This window comes from Zingiber officinale, chromosome 3B (genome assembly GCF_018446385.1).
Source record: "Zingiber officinale cultivar Zhangliang chromosome 3B, Zo_v1.1, whole genome shotgun sequence".
Classification (NCBI taxonomy): domain Eukaryota; kingdom Viridiplantae; phylum Streptophyta; class Magnoliopsida; order Zingiberales; family Zingiberaceae; genus Zingiber; species Zingiber officinale.
The window spans coordinates 6,972,635-6,994,031 of NC_055991.1; the positions used below are offsets into that span (position 1 = coordinate 6,972,635).

General features: G+C 36.9%; 4 protein-coding genes across 7 annotated transcripts in view; 3 read left to right on the forward strand and 1 right to left on the reverse strand.

Moving 5' to 3' along the window:
* LOC122055714 overlaps positions 1-2,218 on the forward strand; it is a 28,286-nt gene extending 26,068 nt beyond the window's left edge. The window contains exons 6-8 of the mRNA XM_042617281.1: positions 90-408; positions 661-962; positions 1,124-2,218. Of these exons, the coding sequence (XP_042473215.1) occupies positions 90-408; positions 661-962; positions 1,124-1,760 (1,258 nt within the window). The 3' untranslated portion in view covers positions 1,761-2,218. The remainder of the gene's footprint in view (positions 1-89; positions 409-660; positions 963-1,123) is intronic.
* A 729-nt stretch (positions 2,219-2,947) lies between these two features.
* On the forward strand, positions 2,948-7,229 carry LOC122055720 (histone H3.3b-like). Of its 3 annotated transcripts, XM_042617291.1 has the most exons (9): positions 2,948-3,081; positions 3,174-3,208; positions 3,278-3,329; positions 3,445-3,569; positions 3,689-3,763; positions 4,935-5,010; positions 6,623-6,752; positions 6,825-6,938; positions 7,038-7,229. In XM_042617291.1, exons 1-7 carry the CDS (start codon positions 2,982-2,984, stop codon positions 6,673-6,675), a joined length of 516 nt encoding a protein of 171 aa, XP_042473225.1. In that variant the 5' UTR covers positions 2,948-2,981; the 3' UTR covers positions 6,676-6,752; positions 6,825-6,938; positions 7,038-7,229. The 3 variants fall into 3 exon arrangements, with proteins under 3 accessions (XP_042473225.1, XP_042473224.1, XP_042473226.1); XM_042617290.1 differs by having other exon boundaries at positions 6,623-6,938; positions 7,038-7,227; XM_042617292.1 differs by having other exon boundaries at positions 3,293-3,329; positions 6,623-6,938; positions 7,038-7,227.
* Positions 7,230-8,435: 1,206 nt separating this feature from the next.
* Positions 8,436-12,590, forward strand: LOC122055718 (ABSCISIC ACID-INSENSITIVE 5-like protein 2). 2 transcript variants are annotated; one of them, XM_042617286.1, is made up of 5 exons: positions 8,436-8,638; positions 9,483-9,549; positions 9,631-10,523; positions 10,634-10,705; positions 12,249-12,590. In XM_042617286.1, the coding sequence occupies exons 3-5, from the start codon at positions 9,687-9,689 to the stop codon at positions 12,327-12,329; spliced, it is 990 nt and encodes a 329-aa protein (XP_042473220.1). In that variant the 5' UTR covers positions 8,436-8,638; positions 9,483-9,549; positions 9,631-9,686; the 3' UTR covers positions 12,330-12,590. The 2 variants fall into 2 exon arrangements, with proteins under 2 accessions (XP_042473220.1, XP_042473219.1); XM_042617285.1 differs by having other exon boundaries at positions 9,483-9,498.
* A 1,014-nt stretch (positions 12,591-13,604) lies between these two features.
* Positions 13,605-21,039, reverse strand: LOC122055716 (probable galacturonosyltransferase 7). Its single transcript, XM_042617283.1, has 9 exons — positions 20,513-21,039; positions 20,215-20,243; positions 20,067-20,126; positions 19,265-19,388; positions 19,116-19,171; positions 18,546-18,841; positions 15,243-15,600; positions 14,609-15,154; positions 13,605-14,429 (listed from the first exon to the last, which is right to left on the reverse strand). The coding sequence occupies exons 1-9, from the start codon at positions 20,667-20,669 to the stop codon at positions 14,148-14,150; spliced, it is 1,908 nt and encodes a 635-aa protein (XP_042473217.1). The 5' UTR covers positions 20,670-21,039; the 3' UTR covers positions 13,605-14,147.
* Between the last annotated feature and the right edge of the window lie 358 nt (positions 21,040-21,397).

The following is a 21,397-nucleotide window of genomic DNA, read 5'->3' on the forward strand; positions in this document are numbered from 1 at the left end:
AAAGTTTCATTGCTAAGCAAAATTCACCAAGTTTGTAGTATCTTAAAATTGTTCTCAGTACTTTTCCCCCTTTTTTTGTATTTTTTTAGTGAGGAAACGAGAGCGAAGATTGGTGCAGGAGTGCGTGAGGGTTGGCGTAGAAGACGACAAAGGCTGTCAGTGCAGGATGGTTGCTTTTTTGAATGGAAGAACATTATAGCTGAATCTGCTAGAAAGGGTTCTGCTGGTGAATACAAGCTGCAATGGGATTCATTTAATACGCAGGAAAGACAACTAAAGCAGGAGTGGTTGGAGAGCATCGAGAAGAGGAAACAAATGCCTAAACCCAAAGGGAACAGTCGAGCACCAAAATCGCTTGAGCAGCGTAGAAAGATTTCAGAAGCAATCTTGGCCAAATGGACTGATCAAGTAAGTCGAGGCTTTCCTCGGGTGTATATGAACTGGTTTCTCTTCAGAGGATGTCATGCAATAAAATTCATTTTAAAAATATATTTTATTGCCTGTTTTAGCTTTTTGTTTGTTCCCTTATCGATACAATTTGTCCTTCAGAAACATCTTGTTGCAATAGTTTCATGGGTAGTAGCAAAATTTGTTTTTTCCATTCTATTCTTCTTCTTTGCTCTATGAGAACTTAAAGGTACTTTTTTTTTTCTATTCAAGGAATATCGAGCTCGAGTTTGCAGTGCGTTGAACAAGTATCATTCCACGTCTAATCCAAGAGAAAGAAATCAAAGAAAACCTAGTAGCACACCTCGTACGAGTGACACAGTGCCAAAGAAAACCACAAAATCCAATAGCATCACAAAAGTGAACATAAGCCCTAAGCAAGTAGGGTCAAAGACAAGAAAGAACTCCACTCCTTCATACAAAGACCCTATGGCAAGTTATAAATTCAAAATTCTAAAGAAAATAAAGGAGCAGCGAACAGCAAAGGAAGCAAAAGATGCCACTGAAAAGGCAAAGTAAGTTGGTGTTGACTTCTAACTCAATTAAGCTACCATTTCAATTCCAGTGATACGTGCAGTCTAAATATTCAATTTATTGAAGTTCGAGTAAATCATTTAGTTTTAACTCTGAATTGGCTTCATTACTTATGTTAACCATCTACATTTTTGGTCTTCAGGCTGCTAATTGCTGAAGCTGAGAAGGTTGCAAAAACCCTTGAGATGGCTGCGCCGAAGAGTTCACTTGCACAGGCTTCACTTATGGAAACCAGAATGCTCATTGCCGAGGCAAGACGATCCATTGAGATCATAGAGGCTGGAACATTGACAATGCAGGAGTTTAGAGATGAAAAATCTTTAGACTCCAGTGGAAAATTAAATCATTTCCAGTCCAGTTCAGGGCTACCGAACACTGAAAAATTAGATCAAAGGCCTGTAAATGGTTTCCATCATCCAATCTCCACTGAAACTCGCCCAAAATATATGAATTTCGACAAGTTATCATCGGAAACTGCAGTGAATGGTTGGACACCGTCAATGGCAACCCAAAACACAGAATACATGGAAGTTGGTTTGACTTTGGACACTGAAAGTGTGGCCAAGGGAGTAGAAAACAGCAACGGCTCATTCATCAGTAGGTCAAAAAAATATGAAGCAGATCCTTCAAAAGGGGATAGTGAAGCACCAGGAGTGGAAACTAGTCTACCTACCAGCACATTTCCTGTGAAATCTAAGAAGAGATGGTTTCGCGGAAGACTAGTTGAAGTTGAAGACGATGGGGTTACAGAGCAAGATAGAATAGGAAAGAACAAATAGAGATTTTGTCCATGAGAGTGTTTCATACTGATATTTGATGTCTGAAAGCTCAGTTCTTTGTAAATTTTGGCTGCGCAAGCTCTGGATTAGTGTCCTTGGTCACAGTGATCATTACTGAACTTCAAAGGATGAGCCAATAGAAAACAGTGTTCGATTTTTTCAGCTAATTTCATCACGGGGGAAGTATGCTTGCAGGATCATTGGTTCCAGGACTCATGATCAGTAACTTCTGATACATATATTTGTGCATTTATCTAGATGTTGTAGAACAAGTTTCGACCTTGAGAAGAATGTTTTATGTATCCAGATTATAGTTCTGCAATTTTGCTGAGTTAGAGTAAATTCTCTAACGACAAACAACAGCACTGTTATATAAATTCGATCCATCGGTCGCACATTATTGTTAGCATGTTTTTGGTAAATATGGTTGTGAAGTGATACATAACTTTAAAGGTTCATTGAAATTATGCTTAATAGTTGCCTTTTGTGAAGGAATTAGGAGCAAATCCAAGGTGAGAAAGATTTGTATGGTTCTTCTATATTTTTCTGTTTCCTTTAGTAAGAATAGAAAAGGGAAGGATCCTATTTATTTACGATGGAGCTTGAGTAAAAAATTATTTTTAAAATTTTTATTAATATTTCAATTTTACTTTCTTTAAAGAAAATGATGAAAATCAAAGTTGTCATTTCCTTCTACCAAAAGAGTTTTTCTATAAATTTCTTCCATTTTCTGTCAGTTTATTTAGCTATTTCTCTATCTTATTTCTTCACAGGATTTTATTTTTACATAATAAAAGCATATTTTATATTTTTTATTATAAAATATTAAGATAGAAATGGAAAAGAACGCCCCTTTTACATATAATATCTTTTTAAAATAATATATTACTTATATTTCTATGCCTAAAAAACTTTTCACATTCTACTTAGGCGTTTAATATAAATAACAGTAAAATTTGTAGGTTATGTCGATAATTTTAAAATTCAGAAGAGTACTTTGAAAAAAGTAGGTGAAATTTAGGCAATGAGAATTTCCGATTAGGCCTATTTTTGAAATCTGAGCGGCATTAAACCCCCAACGTACGCGCAGGAAATCTGGACGGTCCATCGTTGCTTCATCTGCTTTACGATTCGTAATCTGAATGGTCGAACTTCGCCAAGAAGGACCAAAGCCCTTCTCTGTCTCCTTTCGCCTTCTTCCCTCACGAGTCCCTTCTTGCCATGGCGAGGACGAAGCACACCGCAAAAAGAGGCCTCTCTCGCCCCCATCGGAAGCGCTTCCAGTTCACCGGGTCTCCCATTGCCCGGCGGAAAGCAGCAGGTCTTCCAGTTCACCATTTCTTCTGTCTTTTCGCTGACTTCGTTTACCTTCTCACATCTATCGTCGCTTGCTCTTGCTGTTCATAACTAAAGCTACCGCGGCTGCGACCCCGTCTCGTACTGTTCCTGTGTGCTTCTGACTTATCTTTTGTTCTTTTTCTGTTTTTCACCGTTTCTTTCACTGACTAGGTTTTTAGATTTTGCACCCACAGGGTGACACGGGGGGCAGTTCGGAGGATGCGCATCAAGGTTTTCACTTTTTCTGCATCGTGTGCTTAATTAGATGTGAGAGTTATCCATTTTGTTTTCCTTCGGCGTTCACCCTGAAAACGGAATACTTTTCATTAAATATGAATGGAGTTAGGAACGCAGAGGCAGACTGAAAAGCGGAGTCGCCGATCTAGGCCTGGAGTAGTAGCCTTACGTGAGATTAGGAGGCTTCAGAAGTTGACGAAGCTGCTGATTCCTTTTGCTCCATTTGCCAGACTTGTGAGTGTCATCATAATGTATCTAGGCGATAGTTATTAGCTTTTCTTTTGAGCATTTGTGATTCAGGTTCAATAAGGCTGTTGAGATTTGCTTCTCATGATGTCTGTTGTTGTATATAGATTAGGGAAATCACTGGTTTTTATAGTAGGGAAGTAACTCGGTGGACCCCTGATGCTATGCTTGCGCTTCAAGAGGTATGTGCTTTAGATTTTTCACTTGTTTCATCTAATTTGTCCTGAGATATTTGGTCGTCTTTTGTAAATATTTTTGCTTGAACTGATTGTTAGATAATTAATTATTATAAATGTGGTTTTTCTTCTTATTTGTCCTAATATATTTAGTCAAATTTTGTTGATATTTTTGTGTTAATTGATTGATATTTTTTTTTTTTTTTAAAAAAGAGCAACTCAGTGCATGAAGCTCCTCCTCAAATTTGCATTTACTTCATGATCTGTCGACATAACTTAATCAAACAAGGCACACAAAATTTTCCTTGTATATTACTCTGAACTGAACCTACCTGTACTTGGTGGAAGCCTGGGTTAACAAACATGCATTTGAATTGATTACCATCCAATTGGAGTTACTGTAACCTAATAGGATATTTGGGGAAATTGCAGTGTACTCTTATTGCTTATTATGTGGAACATTGTGATGAACTCATTCTACTCTTGAAGTGATACTTCTTATTTCGTTATGGTATTATTCACTCTCTGTTTTCTTTTCTCATGAAGTGTCATCCAATGGGTGCCAAATGTACCAGATTTAGCTAACCATGAGTGATTTAGCACCTTATATTCTTTGATTTTTGCTTGAAATTGTTCTTTAAGCCACATTCAAACCCCTGTTGGTTTATATATTATCTTTTGCTACTGCTAGTTTCATTTTTTTAAAAAATAATTAGAGGCTCTATTTTTATCTTACCTAATTTGCTAGTTAGATAATGTATTTCAGTTTCCAGTTCTTTCACATTTGCATTGTAAATTTAAGGTAATATCTACATTCTTTTGGGACAAAACATTTTGAAAATGTGTCCGATAGCAGTTTCACACGAAAATATATACATTTGAGATAATATAGCTTAATTTTGTCATGTTTAGAGAGATCAATTGTCCTTGGCATAAATAATTATTTATTTTTATTTTAGCTTAGACATTTTTCCCAAACAAAGACATGAGCAAATTTATGCAACCATTTATTCTTGCAGTTTTTGAATTAGATAAAAATTCACTTTCCAACTGGACTCTTATGCAACTACAGTCCTTTGTTTTCTTATTTCACCATTTGAAAAGTTGATTTTATTAAATTGTTATAAAAACTCTCTATGATATATGCTTTGCTTATTTGTTGTTGAATTTTTTGTAGGCAGCAGAATGCCACTTGCAAGCAATGTTTGAAGATGCATATCTATGCTCAATACATGCAAAGCGTGTTACTCTTAGTAAGTCATATTAGCATGTATTTTAGACCTTTTCATCTCATTTTCAGTAGATAAGATGAAGTTAACTACAAGATATTAAAGAGAGGATGTAGGTGGTCGTTAGGCATCTGCGACTGCAGTGGGCAAAGATTGGTGGAGAGTCAATAGGAGGTTGGCCTGATGCTCTGGTGGTTGGTTTGTTTGCATTTGGGACTAGAGGACTTAGCTGGAGGTATTGCATGTAGCCAATAATGGAGGAGTCTCTGCATGTGTAGAGCATCATGCATACTACATTGAAGGAGTGTCAGCGCATGTGGAGTTGCCACAGTGATAGTGCATCTGTGAGTGTAGTTTCAGCATTGTGGTGATCGTCAATGTTGAGTATGGTGGTGTCGGGAAAGAAAAATGTTTAATTTCAACACAACAAAGAATTATCCTTCCAACTGTTGGGCATTTTCCCCATCATTGAAACACCTTTTCACTAGTGAACCAAAGTTGTCGCCTAGGTTGGCTGCCTATCCCACATCGCCCCTGTACAAGGATTGTATACCCTATAGGTGAAGTGGGGTCTCAAATAAACATATCAGCTGCCTAGGCCACTTTTCACACCATGATTGTTTATTTATAGAAATGAAAAATGTAACTTTTTTTATAAATGAATTTATATATCATCCAAGCAGGATGTTTCTTTAAACTAGTTTGATTTTTTTTGCAAACTCAGAAGGATCTGAATGATTTTTATATCATCCAACCAGTTGGCCTTTTCTTAAATTAGTTCTGTTGTTTTTTCAAACACAAGGAACATAGTAGGGGTAAGTCCATTTGGACTTGCCTGTTTTTTTTCTCTCGAATTCTTCATTGCTATTCTCCAAGCAATTTGTTAATATTTTAGTTCTTTTCAACTCCATAATGGTAATTGTGATTTTGTATGATTGAATTCATGGGATCTCATGGTTGCTCATCTCTAGAAAAAATTGAAGGTTCCTTTATGGAAAGGATTGCAATTTGTTTTGTATACTAACACCTCAAATCAGATCCCATATAAATTTGGTGGCTAAATACAAATGGGGAAATTAATATGAGAATGGATGTTGGACGGGAAATCCCTGTGTCCAGCCTTTTAATAATTTTACAAACCATATAGTCTAAATAAGACCTGTTAACTTGTTAGGTCCACCTTAAAATAGGTAAACCTATTTTTTCAGTAGCTTCATGCACCTAAGCCATATAAATCCCCCAGTAGGCCATTACGTTTCGTGCTCCAATCTTCTATCTTAAGGTCCTAGTGGTGGCATGTACTCTTAATTCATAGCACCTCCAACAATCACAAGACCAGCATACTCTCATACCATTCCTAGAAAGTCGTCAATCTGTCAAATGGGAGAGTTGTTTCACTTGTTAAGTCTGACTATTATCGCAATATACTGAAGTTCTTTTACACAGAGGGAAACTTCCTTGTAAAAATTGACTTTGATGTTTTTTGTAGAGCCAGCATTTTCAGTTCCTTTTGTTAATTTAGGTAACACGAACCAGCTACAAAGTGATAGCATCATAGTATATGATTATTCAATTAGATTGAAACTTTGAGGTTCTCTTCAACTCTCCTTACGATTTTCCTCGTATTTGGTTGCAGTGGTGAAAGACATACAGTTAGCTAGGCGGATAGGAGGAAAGCGACACTGGTGAGAAAGGCTGAAAGGATAAGCCAATCTGACATTGACAGAACCATGTGCTGTTGTTTGAGCCAGCAACACCATTGTCATGTACCTCTTTGAGTCTTTACTCTGAAAATGTTTTCCGATACATTGAAAGTGCAGCTGATGTATATTTTGCAGGAGCCAACTGCATTGAATTGCCATACTGAATCCTCTAAATATCGATTCATTTAATTACGAGATGGTCATTGAACTGTGAAACTTGCTTCAAATGCTGCCTAATTATGCTCTCAAGTGAGTTGGCTAACTCATCTCTATTTGGTTTAGCTTTTGCCTTTTCATGTCCGATTGAAGTTGTTTTGGGTCTCTCATTGTGTTGCTCATCTTCTATAGGTCAGCGCAAAATGCCAACCAAGTTTTGTTCTCCTTTTCCCTAATTCTTCCCCTCTCCTATAATCTTCTGTTTGGATGAGGTGAGCGAAGATTCATTAATGGAAAAAGAAGGGAGGGGAAGTAAAGTATTTATATTCTCCTTATTTGAGAAAGAGGGAAGGTTCATTACGTAACATGTATTACCGTATTTATTAGGAGGACAGTAAGGGTAATGAAGGTTAAATATATAAAGTTATAAAATTATTCATTTTTGTTAAAGACTTGCATGTTAAGAATCTAGTGTATTTTGTAGATATTTATTGGTTAAAACTTATGCATTTAAACATTTATAGCTCATTTGTTAAAGTCGGCGTCAGTATCAAAGTCGGCGTCGGCATCGATGTCGACGTTGAAATTAGTGTCATCGTCGAAGTCAGTGTCAGCGTCAAAGTTGGTATCGACATCAAAGTTGATGTCAATGTCGACAAAGCACGAGTATCGGACGGTGCGAGTCGAGCGGTGATAGTTTTTTTCGTCGTGACGCAAAGAGTATCTAAAATAATAATTTTTAGAATTAATATAATAAAGCAAGGATAAAATTAAAATATATATATTTTTTAATTTCCTTTACCTTTCCTTACATCCGAAATCGGGACTTAAGAAATTCTTTCATTTCATGATTAAAAAAGATTAAAACTTAATTTTCCTTACATTTTCTTTTTGTAGCTCGCTTCCTCTCAAACAGGATTTCAAATTTTTCTTTCCCTTTTTACCCATCTCTCTCCTTTTCTCACCTTCTTCCAAACAAACAGTGCATAAATAGGGCAGCTCAAGGGGTTAGTTTCAAAGATATTTGGTATAGTTGATTCATTATCTATTATTTAGAATTTAAGAAAAAGCTATGAGACATGATAAGGTGTTTTATTTTAATTTATTCTAAAATGTCTTTTTTTATTAAACTTATTTAATAATATTATAACAGTTTTAATTCAAACTGTTTAAATATTAGTGAAAATTATTTCGGTTAAAAGTATTTTTATATTGATTAAAAATACTCTAACGTGAGTTAAAATTACAACATTGATTAAAATTGCTGGAAGTGAATTTAAATCATTTTACGTTATAGACAATAATATTATTTTGATTTCAAGTAAACGGTCCAATTGGCTCTGATATTTTTTTTAAAATTTTTTTTTTCTCTCCCAGTAAATAAGACAAAAATAAAATAAAATAAATAAAAAGGTATTTGATTGGAATAAGAAATTTTCTCGATTTCTCCGTCGATCCGGTTCGGTTCGTAGATGGTTCAGAGTTTGGTGTTTTTTAATTTTTTTTTAATTTTATTTTAGTCCTTATCGAAGCGAAGAACAAAATATATTTTCTCACTCATTTTCTTTTTCTTTTCAATTTTTTTTTTTCGAAATAGAAGCTACAGCAAGAACAACTGAACCACACCCCTCTCTCTCTCTCTCTCTCGCGAAGATCTCGCAACTCTCTCGCTCCGCCATCGCCATTCCGATCTGTCCACTGAATTCGTATCGGGACAGCCAGCCGACGGGGAGATTTCTGAGAGTTCAATGTGAAAGGTGGCCTTCGCCCTGCTCGCTTTTCAAATGGAGACGGTACGTTCCCTTTCGAATCCCTACTCGCCTGTTTCGCTTTCCTCGATTCGCTTTTCGATCTTCGTTGCACCCATTTTTTGATCCGAGGAAAATTGCTTCGTTTGGCCATGCCACTCGTCTACTGCCTTATAGGTTCGTACCCGCGATGTAGGTTTTTCGCTGACTACCATTTGGTCGTTTATTTGCTTAGATCTGGTTTGATGTGTTCTTTATAGTTACTGGAATTCGTTTCCCGGATAATACTGATTGGACCTTGTGATTTTGGGGTTCCATGTACGTAGACGTTCGTTTCTCCAGAACAATGACCGTTGGATTTTGCCTTTTTTTCATTCTTCTGCAATGATAATGCTCCGAGTTTGTATGTTTTCATTTGGTGGTTGTCAATTTGCCGGACGCCAGTTCGGTAGGATTGATGTTCCGCTTTGCCATACGATCTGAATGTAGGATTAACGTTTGTGCATGTTTTCTTGTGAACTTTAATTTCGAGGATTTGCATAGATTTTTGATCTTTTACACCACTGTACTTGGGATTGTGAGAAGAAGTCTGCAATAGTTGTTGATGATATTTACTGAGTACAATAGTGAGTGAACTGGTGCTTCATGATGCTGACCAGTAGGCAACTGTAGGAAACTTAACTGGATTGTCTATTCTGGCATTAGTACAATTTAATGGGGCAAGTTATTCATTAATCTATTTAATGGTATTTATGCGAGAGTACTTGACCTGTTTTGTGATTTGATTTCCAAATAATTTGTCATCTACTGTCTTTATGTAAACTTATTGATGAAACTGGTGCCTTTCTGTGAGCTTTGGACTAATCTGTATTGTCTTTTGGTTTTGCAGATTCTGAGACGAATAGGTAGGTGAAATTTCTCGTTCAAGTGAAAATAATAAAGCAGCAATAAGAAGGGTTGGAATTCTTTTGCTGTGTTCCTGAGTTCTTTACTCCTTTGTTTTATTACTGCTCAAGTACTTGCTTGTGGGTTTTTAGCCTAAGGATTTGGTCACCGATATCTCTTGCTGAAGAATCTAGTGAATGGGAATACAATGGCAACAGAGAGAGATGGGGGCAATGGTTGCCAGCGTTCCCAGATACAGAGCTTGTCTAGGCAAGGATCACTTTATAATTTGACTCTCAATGAAGTCCAGAACCACATAGGGGAACCTCTTCTTAGCATGAACCTTGATGACCTCCTCAAGACTGTGTTCCCGAGTGAGGGTAATCAGTTATGCGCTGCAGAGGTTGATATGCCAACTGATCGTCATGCCTCCAGTTCTGGTCTCCGCCGTCAGGGTAGCATGACCATGCCATGGGAGTTGAGCAAAAAGACAGTAGATGAAGTGTGGAGAGACATTCAGCAGGAGCAGGAGCAGAACCAGAAGAAAGTTGAGATCCAGAGATTAGGTCATGAGAAGCAGCCAACACTCGGAGAAATGACGCTAGAGGATTTTCTAGTAAAGGCTGGTGTGGTTGTTGGTGCACTTGACAAAGATGGGCATGAATTGATTGGGGATGTAGATCCAGTGGGGAATATTGATCCCTTGCAGGGAACACAGAATTTTACACAAGGAACAGGTTGGTTGCAGCAATTTCAACAGATGGCTGCTATGGATGCACAGATGCATGGGCAACAAAGCATTATGGGCACTTACATTTCAAACATACCACATCATCAAATTAGTCCTGGAACTATGTTTGAGGCAGTGTTCTCTGAGAGTCAGGTAGATATAGCTTCACCAACACTAGGTGTGTTTTCTGATCCTCAAACACCAGGTAGGAAACGTGGTGCTTCCGAGGACATGGTGGACAAATTTGCTGAAAGGCGACAGAAAAGGATGATAAAAAACCGTGAGTCTGCAGCACGTTCAAGAGCAAGGAAACAGGTTGATAGCTACTTATTATATCATTAAATCTTTCATAGTTTCCTTCATTATCTTTTATTGCAAGTGAATTTTGGGAATTAAGTATGAAATCGATTATGTTATCATGTCAGGCATACACCAATGAGCTGGAAAACAAAGTTTCTCACCTAGAGGAAGAGAATGAGAGGTTAAAGAAACAGAAGGTAGACTTGTTCTCATTTATCATGAGTTGGTTATCTTTCCTTGTTGCGATATCTTAAGATCAGTTATCAGTGGTTGTATGGATATCTGAAGTTTTTCATGATCATATATGTTTTTTTATGGGTGTCCTATCTCTGTCTTTTTGATGATTTTTTTTAGTGAGGTCATTTAAGAAGTTAATTTCACTTCTGTTGTTAGGAGAGTTACTGGATCGCTAGGGTTAAGTTTTAAATGTTCTTGCAGTAGATTTTGTTAGTTATATAAAACAGAGATCACGAAGGGGAGCGTTGGAGCAATGGTAAAGTTGTTGCCGTGTGACCTAGAGGTCACGGATTTGAGTCTCGGAAATAATCTATTGCAAAGCAAGGTAAAGGAGGGTAAGGCTGCATAATAGACCTTTCCTCGGGACTTCACATTGGCGGGAGGTTTGTAAGGCTGTCCTTTTTTAATATAAGACAAAGACCACTAGTCTATTGGATCATTTGAGATTGTAAACAAGTGAAAAATAAGCTAACAGAAAAGAGGGCATGAAGAAATTACATTAACAGACTCTTATCAATCAAAGGTTCGTGAAAATGTTGATTTCATCGTGATCCAAAATATCAGTATGAATTTAGTAATTGCTGATTGTGATTTATGGTTGTAAATAATGGATGGTTTTATCAAATTTACTGGTGCGGATAGCTTGGTGCCAGCAGTCTATATCGCACTATCTTAGTCAACATCTGTTCAGGCTGAATCAAGCTCAACCCACTGTCCTTTAATCACTGAAATTTTATAATAAAAGGTAGCTTTAGCCCTTCTTTCTGTTCAGCTCACTTAAGATTTTCGCTTTAACCACTGCAATATTGCTATTAGCACTGGTTCCCAATGCTAATAGCCTGAGGACCACTAGAGACATCTAGAATTGGTTTACCTCTGGTTTTCTTCTCATTACCTACCTTGTAAAAAGCTTATCCATGGCCATGTTCTTTTCTTTTCACTTTTCATTAAAAAAAAATACAGAAAGTACTAGAGACATATACTCCAGGACCACAACTTTTAAGGAAACAACATTCTGCAGCAAGTCCTGTGTTTTTTTTTTTTGTTTTGTTTTTGCAATGTCTGCTTCTGAAACAATGTAGTTGTTTCGTTAAGAATTATCATCCAACATCATTTGGCCATTACGTCCGTAATTTATTCATTATGTTCTGCCTTATCATCCAATCATACTGTATTTTTTGCTGCATCCACTTGCGTGGCTTTTGTCCTTAACTGTTGTTTGTATTCATGAATTGCTTCAGGTATGCATCATCTGTTATTCTGTTATTCGCAGCACAGTTAGCTAGAGATGGAAGAAATTGAATGTTCTTCTGAATTTTATTGTGATACCACCTATACAAGATCATCAAACTTCAAAGATATTTGTTGTGAATAACATCATCATGGATCTTGGATCTTATGGATATTTGTTGCAAGTTTGATAGAATTAACGGGAAAGATAACATCCATTCGCCAATCTTAAATATTTGATTTTACATTTTTCAAATTTTCAATTTGTTGCAGGAGTTGGACAAGTTGGTGTTCTCCGCACCTCTTCCAGAACCGCGGTATCAGCTTCGTCGAACGAGCTCTGCACCTCTTTGACTCACTTGTACAGTAGATGGTCATGCAGACATTGTAGCTCTAAAGTTTGGAGGCAACCCTAGGTATTGTTCTAGCCTCTTTTTTTTTTTTTTCTGTAAAGGCTCTGTTCAATTGTTAATGTGCTTGGAGTGAGCCTTTTTTATAAGTTAATTTGTAAATATCGAAACTTAGGGATCTTGCGTCTTCAGTTTTGTCCATTGCCATATATGTAACTAAATCTCTGAACTTGGTAACGTAAAATGTGAGGTCTTTGTAGTGGTAGTAGTTATATTTTGTCTCTCGTCAATGGGACAAGCGTGGGAAGGCCTGCCTACGCGTCCTACATGAAAGCCCCTTTGGACATTCGTAGGATCACGTAGGGTTTAATACACGCACGGGGCGCACTGGACAAAAGACCACACGTGAATATAACATGCAAGGTCAACTCGCGTCTATGTGCCCACGTGCACACACATGTATCACGTGAAAAAAAAGTTGCAAATTAACTGAAAAATTCAAAAATATAAATAATTTTGGGTGTGAGTTTAGTTCGAATACTTCTAATCTTGATTTGAGTAATTTGATTTGGAATATTTTAATCTTAAATTAAAAAAATTATCAAATATATTCAAATTATGTTCAAATTTAATAATTTTAAATACTAATCAAATATTTTTTTTAACCAGTTCGAAAAACTCATGAACAAATTTGAATGATTTGCACCCAAATATAGATGCACGTTGTTTACTCGAACGAAGAGGATGCGTATTGTTTTCCAATATTTGAGAAGTTTTAGTTAGCCTTTTAGAATTTCGAATGGACAAATGACTCGAAAGAAAGGAATGACTGTTCAAATTCATCCTCTTAGGCAAGGAGAAAAACACGATTGATATTTAATACTGAAGTTTCAACAATCTTTGAAACAAAAATGCCATGCTATCATTTTTTAACCAAAATTATTAAACCTTTTTTATTTAAAGTTCAGTGCATAAACTCTTTAAGACTTTGACATTTATAATTTATTTATGATTTAGGTAACCACAGGAATACAAAAAAACAAAAAACAAAATTCAAGAAATTATAAACCAAACACACCTACGAACAATGTCATTTATTGTCTCAACTGTTAATTTCACTGCTGAGTCGCATGGACATTGTAAGCTTAACAGAATGAAGCCTATTCAAGAAAGCTTCATAGTTAGAATGGGGGCAGTGAAAGCTAAGTTACTTCCGCACAAGCACACTGCAAGTAATTGGCAAGTATTCTGTGAAAACATTTTGAAACAAATACTAAGATTTTAAATACAAAATGGTTTTTTATTACCAAGTTAAGCGGACACAAGTTTGTCGAGAATGAAAACCCTTGCTCGGGTAGAATTAGTAACAAAGAATTGCTAATGTGAGACGGCAAAATATACCCTCATCGTGGAGTGAAATAGAATCAACAAGGGTTAGGGGTAATAATAGGGGGCCAAAAAAATCGATCTACACTGGTCCAAGGACGGCATCGATCCAGTTAGAAGTGCCAACCTACTACTCTTCCGACTATATAACAAATGGATGATATGCAACCGGTTAAGATATGGACTTACCTGAAACGCCGTTTACGAGATCTATACTCACAGCCTACTTCCTTAGATGTTCTTCTTGCACGACGACTTCTGAGTGTTTGTGAACCAGCAGTGACAAAAAAAAACTCCTTTTCCAATTTTTTTTATTGGTTGACTCTTGACGGTTGAAGTGTTGGTTGATGTCTCAGCAGCAATTGCAGACAAAAATGCAGGCAAGTTTTTGGTCTCCTCTTCAATACAAAACTAATACTTGAGCTTGTGGCCGAGGCTATGGGTTAACATTGCATTCTTCCATATATCGCTCATCTCGTGTAAGGTACTTCTTCCAGGAGTTCTTGTATTTGGGAATGGCTAAATCGAGCCAAGGCTTCATGTTGCCGTTGTAATGCAATGCCGCTGCATTCTTCACAGAGTCCTCAGAGACTTCGTAATCATGGCCAAGCCCTTGCTGAACTAAAGTATTGTCGAGAGCATATATATGACCGTGAAAAGCAAGTAAATTTGCAGGAAGTGCAGTAGCTCTCCACTGTGCCTCATTTTCCTGTTTTAACTGTCATGGGGCAAGGAAAGAAAAAATAATAATTAGACAAATGCATTTTGAATGTTACTAATTTGAGTAAAAATAACCAAGAATTCAATACCAGTACAGCCTGAAACTAAAAATAGGACTATGGAAACTGGAATGGCTATTGATATTACAAGAAACAATTTCTAATCCTCAGCAATTACCTGATCAACAATCCTTCCATAAACTCCCGTAATATCAAGTTCTCTCCATTTCTCCAAATCAATTATGCTTACGCCAGACATCCAGGCACAAGCGTTACTGTCATACACTGCGGTGCCCAGATTTGATTTCAGATGGCCCAGTTTTACTCCACAAAACTCGGTAGTGCCGATTACTTTTCCACCTAGATCAAGATTCCACAAAAAGGATATGTCCTTTTGAACAACCACGTCATCATCCAAAATAACTACCTTCTTTAGATTCTTGAACATATCGGGAAGAAGAAAGTGGGAATGACCAAATACGGAGAGGTATTTAGTTCCCATCTGCAAAGGGGTTTGTTGTGAAGTAGCGTGACTAGAGATTCGGAACTCCTCTGGCATTGACATCTCTCCAAAGTCTAAGTTGGAAACATGATTAGACTTTAGCTCATCAAAGTTCATAATGTGAACGGTTGCATTTCCATATGAGTGTCTGACAAACCAATGTTTCATAGAGTAAAAATTCTGTTTATCTGTTATCACGTGAATGACAATGCTATCAGATTCCTGTAATACACAGGAGAGAAGTCGTTAAAAATTATGGAAGAAAAATCTTCAAAAGAGAATCACAGGAAAACAGGATCAAATGCCAAACCTTAGAATTTGTCACAGTAGAGTTGATAGTGACCGATACTGCTAGTATATTTCTTGAGAAGATGACATAGTGCAGATAGCTTGGATTGACACTTTTAGAAGCAGATATATGCTCCACATTAGATGCTGGAGATTTGAAGAACTCTACTGTCAATCTCATTAAAAGACAATGAAAAGTTTTAGACATGGTCTGGACACCAAGCTGATATAAAAATGCACTTTGTTTCATATGAAAATGAGCTTCATCTTCTGTAAGATCAAGTATCTGCCTGAGTTTCCTATCAACATTATTGCAATCAACAGGGCATGACTTAGCTTTTGCAATGACCTTGTCCATATTTGCAATCTTCTTCCCCACACTAGAAAGAGAATATGTTAATGATTGGATCTAAATGGCAAAAGAAAAATCGAAAGGAAATGCAAAATTTTCATAAGATTTCCAATGGATTAATCTCATGAAAGATAAATGGAGATACCATCTCTTGGAACAAGAGAGCATCCCAATCATGATATTCGCAAAACAGTTTACTTCAAGTAAAATGCTCTACAAACAAAATAGTGTTATGCTAAGCTTGTTTCTAGGCTCAATTTATTCTTGACATCGTCAATATGCTCATACAAATGAGAATATCACTTCAAAGGAAACAATGAAGCGAGCAGGAAATCCTAATTAGCATTCGATAGCAAGTCTAATGGCAATCCCTGTGTTTTTTTCTATAAACTAAATCATGACTTAAAATTTCGTATCATGCTAGACGAAATGGGTGAAATTTGTCAATCCATCTGCCATTCGGCATCGGTACCAGGACTACACCATGTGACCATGGGACGCCACGATCTTGTGGCGACCTCCGCAAGCCCGAGGGGGTGCCGCGATCACATTTTTTTTTCTTTTTAAAAAATATTTTATTTTTTATTTTTTTATAAATTTTTTAATACTCAAATTAAAAATTTTATTTTAAATTAATATATTTTATATTTAAAAATACCAAAATGATATCGTTTTGGTCATAAATTGAAACTCCGATATAGCACAAAATTTTAACCAAAAAACAAATCACAAATATAGGAACAAGTCTTTTTCAAAAAAGACAAATAAAAGGAAAAAAAAAAGAAGCAAAAGTAGTCCTACACATGATGTCACTTTCATTTGGGCCCCTTTATTTATTTATTTATTTATTTATTTGGCTTAAATGGTGTCCGTTAGCTTTCAAATTTAAACCATTTTAGCCAATCTATCATTGTTTATTTGATGGAAACAGGAGAGACGTTAACTAGAATAGGCATAGCTGGTTAACATATTTAAGCTAATGTTTAGTTGAAGGGGATGGAGAGGGGAAAGGACAGAACGATGTCTACTTCCATGCACAGAAAGAAAGATGTGTATTCCTTTGTTTTGTTCACTTGGAAAGCATTATGGTAATCATGGTATTCATCCCACCAAAATAGTTGTGCCAAAATTGCAAAGAAAGAAGAAAAATGTTGTTCATTGAGAGGACAAACAAAGCCACGCTCCATCCACTTCAGCCCATCACCCAATGAGATTCTCCTTGTTATCTCCTTGCCTATCTGATATACTGCAGTCATCACCATGCTCTCTCGTCAATGATGGCCGCTATTTCCTTCCAACCACATATACTTCAACAAACAATGGATATCAAAAAAAGGTGAGCAATGATTGAAAAGCAGAGGCTGAGAACTTAGCTTCTTGCACAAGCAGCAAGAAGATCTACAAAATCCCTTCTCCAATTTGCGTATAATTTCAACGAAAATACATGAATGGACATTTCCCATCAACATTTCCCATCCCCTTCTTTCTCTTCTTTGCATCCACCACATTTTGGACTAAGACAATCAATACGGAAAATTGTCAGCGAATTCCTAGACACCTCTCCCACACAAATTTTGCACAAAGCAAATAGCAGAAGGGGCTTCTATAATTCTGTTCCTTATCCATCACTGCTGATCCCACATCTACTTTGCCAAAGTACACAAGGCCTTAAATGCATTCTTACCTCCTTGTTTTCCCTGTCAACTTACTCTAATATACTCCAGAAATTTTAACAACTTCCTACTCACTCTTCCTCTACCTCTAATTGTGCTAGGATGCAACACAAGGTTATATGCCTTAGTGAGTTGGTGACCAAGGACAAGAGGAACAAGTATACATGAATACTATCTTGAACAATAGACTGATGCCTTATACGATTCTATAACCCAAATAATTATATTATACCAACTCTAACTAGGACTAGGGAAAAAAACAGAGATTATGGATAGTTTGGATACATACAGAAAAATAAAAATAATATTTACTCAGATACCAAAATCAATCTATTTTACTTGAACCACTTTACTTATTTGCATCACCCTCCCAGTTCTCTTCCTCACTTCGTTTGAAATCCTCTTCCACTAGCTCTTTCAACTTCTTGTTCCTCATGGATACAGAGAAATAAGGCTTGAAAAAAGTTCAGCTAGCAACTTCCCCTTAGCCTAATCACTCAATCATAGGGGCAGCTTCAACTTTACGTGTATCTGCAATAACCTTGGCACACAAATTCCATTCTCTCTCTTCCCCATTCTGTCAAACCTGCCCTTGCAGTACTCCAGCAACATTACAATATCCTTTCCCAACCTCTTCTAGCTAGCCACATTCTCATTTCCTTTGAAGTTAGCCTCAAAAGGGGTCATGTACCCTTAATCCTTATCCTCACTAACTTAGACATCTTCTCAGTCCTTTCCTAATCATAAATTTATTACGGGCGGGCGAGGAAAGAAGGCATAGGGAAAAACTCATGGAGTTTGTTCTAGGTCCAGGCAGAGATGGCATTTTGTTTAATAGACCTAGGGTGGGGTGGAGATGTGTAGAAGCTTTTCTAAGGAAAAACAACTGGAAAGCCAACCAAAATCTGAATATTTAATAAACTAATCATTTAATCATGGGACTGTTCCTAAAAAGATATTATTACATCTAAGATGTGTATTCGTGTGGTGAGAAAGGGGCTACCTATGTCAAAATAGTATATTATGCTAATCAATAATACACACCTCAGATCAGGCACTTCCCATGTGATCAAGAGCTTAGGTAATTCCAATAATTGAAAAAAGTATTATCAGCCATTTGATTAGAACTTCCTCTAAGTCTTGCTAATATTCTTAGTTGGCTCCAACATAAAAAAGAAGGGTGGGCCACTAAAATGGTCGTCTTTGAAACAATCAAAGGAATTTTAAGTGTTTTTGGTTGATTTTATCAAGAACAAACAAAGATGTCCATAGATTCCAAGTTTTATAAGAAAATACTCACAGCGGTGGTAGATCGAGATCAGAAACTGCTTCACTAAGCATGCGCTCATGATCCTGAATATTCAGTTTCAATTCACGAGTCAAGGTTTCCTTTCCTTGAATTTTTGCGATGCTAGGGTAATAAGCTCTTGCCACAAAAAGCTGGTCCTTGAGTCTCTTAACAATAGAATCTTTCATAACTCGTCTATGTTTTCTGGACCAAAGACAATAGCTTCCGAATTCATGTTCACAAGATCTGTCAGTCTCATATACACTCATAACTATATCATGGCTCGGCTTGCTATCTCCAACACCAATCTGGAAAAATAACAGTAATTAGGCAATCTAAAAGAAGTATAAAATACAAACCATCTAGCATAAAGAGCTAAATTAGTAGTATATACGTGAAAGGATGAGATAAGGTAAATTCAACACATTTATGTCAAGAAAAATAGCACTTCACTTAGCATACAAATAATCAGCATCCAGATTTACTGCACATTGCTACCATATTCAAGTAGTAGTTAGTTTGGTACGTCAAACTAATATTTCAAACAATATTCTCGAATTGCTCAAGGTGTCAAGAACCTACTTTAGTATTAGGAGATGAAGGCTCTTTTGAAGCACCAGCATGTCTTTTAACAGGACCTGCAACTCAATGGTCAAGGATGATTAAAAAGAATATAAAAAGCATACAGACGTTAGGTAAGAAAGAATTCACATAGAAATACCCTTACATACCGTTTGATTTGAGCTCATCACCCCTTGCCTGAGAGCTATAATTCTTGAGTTGTGATGTGGGTGAAACAAGGGTTTCCTTGATTCTCTTGCTCAATTCCTCAGGAGGAGGCACATGAAGGACATCCTGATAAATAAGCAATTTAAACATACTTTAAAGAAGATCTGCCCTTAGAAGTCAACAATAAAAAAAAAAAAAATAACAAACTTGCATTAACTTTAAATTAAAGGTGTTCGTTCATAGATGGATCAGTAGTTACAACTTAAACGATAAAAAAATCTAGGAGTTAAATTATAGACTACAAGAATAGGCAACCTCATAAGTGACCAAAGCAATGAAACCTTGGAATATGTGGAGTAAGGTTATTTAGAAAGTTAATACAGAATATGTCTGAATTCCAGCACTTACTCATCCATATGCTGACTGGACAACATAATATAGATAATTGAGATTAAATCCAATTATAATTACCTATGGATAGAGACGGGTAGCTACCATAACCAAAAGCATCTTCATTATTCTAGTAATAGAAGATCAACAGATACAAGCATAGATTAATGGATAATATACTGGATAATTATTATCTCCTGCTTCCATTTCTCCTATTTATTTCAATTCTGCCAATACATACATACATACATACATCAACTATTAAAGGAAGCAAAGCAGAATACTATCAAGTTCAGATCAAAGAAATTATACAAGGTGTTGCAACTGCAAATAATGATACAGGATTCCAAGTATTATATAGGATGAAAAAAAGCAAATCATTGTCAACTTGAGATATAAACAACAGTAGAGAACCTTCAAAGAGATCTGCTCTTGTTCAAGAGTCACATTGCGGTAAGTGTCAAAGTTACTTTCCTGGATATTGATGCAAAAGAAAATGATATCAACTCAACAGATCAAAACCGAAAACCCAAGATAACGCAATCATAACAAATTCTCTGACCTGCTGGGAGCGAACATCGGCTAAGTATCCTGCAGAAAATCACAGGTACGGTATAAGAAAACTTCACCAACCACATTTCAAATTCAAAACAGACAATACTATTAAAATAACAGCAAAACCCCCCAAAACATTCAACGGCACGATTCCACAATCCAATCACGACTACAAACTGGGCCGGATCAGGAAGAATCATGTTCCGCCGCGAGATGCGGAGGATATAAGGGGAGCGGCTCGCCATAGCGAGATCTGGGCAGAACGACTATGGTTTAACGAGGAGAGATCTGGCGGAATGACGCACCGGAAGGGAACCGGTTCTGGAGGCCGAGGAGGAACACGAGGGGGACGAGCAGCGAGAAGAAGACGAGCGCGAAAACAGCCGCTGGCTGTCCCTTCCACCTCCGCTTCGCCGCCTGCTGCGCGGCGGCGGACAGCCCGCCGGGGCCGTAGCCTTTCATATCACTTCGCCGCTATCTCTCCGTCTCACCCTCTGGTACCTTCTCCCAATGTAGAGGCTCAATCGTCGTCGGATTCCCCTCTCCTCCTCCTCAACCAAATCTCCCTTCTCTCTTCCAACAACCCGCGCGGCTCTCCGACGATTCCGATCGCGATTGCACGCGCATCAATCAACGAGCAGATCTCTGGATTTCTCTTCCCCCTTCCGAATCTCGCTCCATTTCGATCTACGGCGACAATCTGGAGTTAATCTTCGCCTCTTCGACGATTTGGAATGTGGATTTGTTTCTTTCGAAAGTGGTACACGAAACTCAAAAGAAATAATAAGGAAAGAGGAGGAGGAGAGAGAGAAGGCGGCGAGGAGGAGAGAGAGGAGGCAGCGGAAGCCAGGAGAGATGGTAATTATATAATTGTTTTTAAAAAAAACAGAAAAAATATTTAAATAATAAATAAATAAATAATACGCGATCTAATTCAATGACAGTTTCATCTTTTATGTATTTTTTTATTAGAATTGTAAGGACATTTCTTCTTGAGTAATTTTACATACAGTTTCTATTTCTATTGGCAAACAAATTTGTACATGTAGTTTTCATTCGTGCAAATCTTTATTTTCACTTTCCAGTCAAATATTTTTATCTAATTATCATGATATTTTTAGATACAAAAAATTTAAAAATCAGTATAAATTCTCTTAAATTGAGTATATTAACTTAGAATCTAATATATT

What these genes read in the sequence shown, in the direction of transcription:
- LOC122055720 (XM_042617291.1), top strand. Translation starts at nt 2,982, where the DNA reads ATGGCGAGGACGAAGCACACCGCAAAAAGAGGCCTCTCTCGCCCCCAT. An exon ending in TGCCCGGCGGAAAGCAGCAG is followed by an intron (nt 3,082 to 3,173) that starts GTCTTCCAGTTC and finishes TCATAACTAAAG; the next exon opens with CTACCGCGGCTGCGACCCCG. An exon ending in TGCAAAGCGTGTTACTCTTA is followed by an intron (nt 5,011 to 6,622) that starts GTAAGTCATATT and finishes ATTTGGTTGCAG; the next exon opens with TGGTGAAAGACATACAGTTA.
- LOC122055718 (XM_042617286.1), top strand. Translation starts at nt 9,687, where the DNA reads ATGGCAACAGAGAGAGATGGGGGCAATGGTTGCCAGCGTTCCCAGATA. An exon ending in GTTCAAGAGCAAGGAAACAG is followed by an intron (nt 10,524 to 10,633) that starts GTTGATAGCTAC and finishes TTATCATGTCAG; the next exon opens with GCATACACCAATGAGCTGGA. An exon ending in AGAGGTTAAAGAAACAGAAG is followed by an intron (nt 10,706 to 12,248) that starts GTAGACTTGTTC and finishes AATTTGTTGCAG; the next exon opens with GAGTTGGACAAGTTGGTGTT.
- LOC122055716 (XM_042617283.1), bottom strand. Translation starts at nt 20,669, where the DNA reads ATGAAAGGCTACGGCCCCGGCGGGCTGTCCGCCGCCGCGCAGCAGGCG. An exon ending in CCAGAACCGGTTCCCTTCCG is followed by an intron (nt 20,244 to 20,512) that starts GTGCGTCATTCC and finishes GATTTTCTGCAG; the next exon opens with GATACTTAGCCGATGTTCGC. An exon ending in AAGAGCAGATCTCTTTGAAG is followed by an intron (nt 19,389 to 20,066) that starts GTTCTCTACTGT and finishes CTTATTTATCAG; the next exon opens with GATGTCCTTCATGTGCCTCC.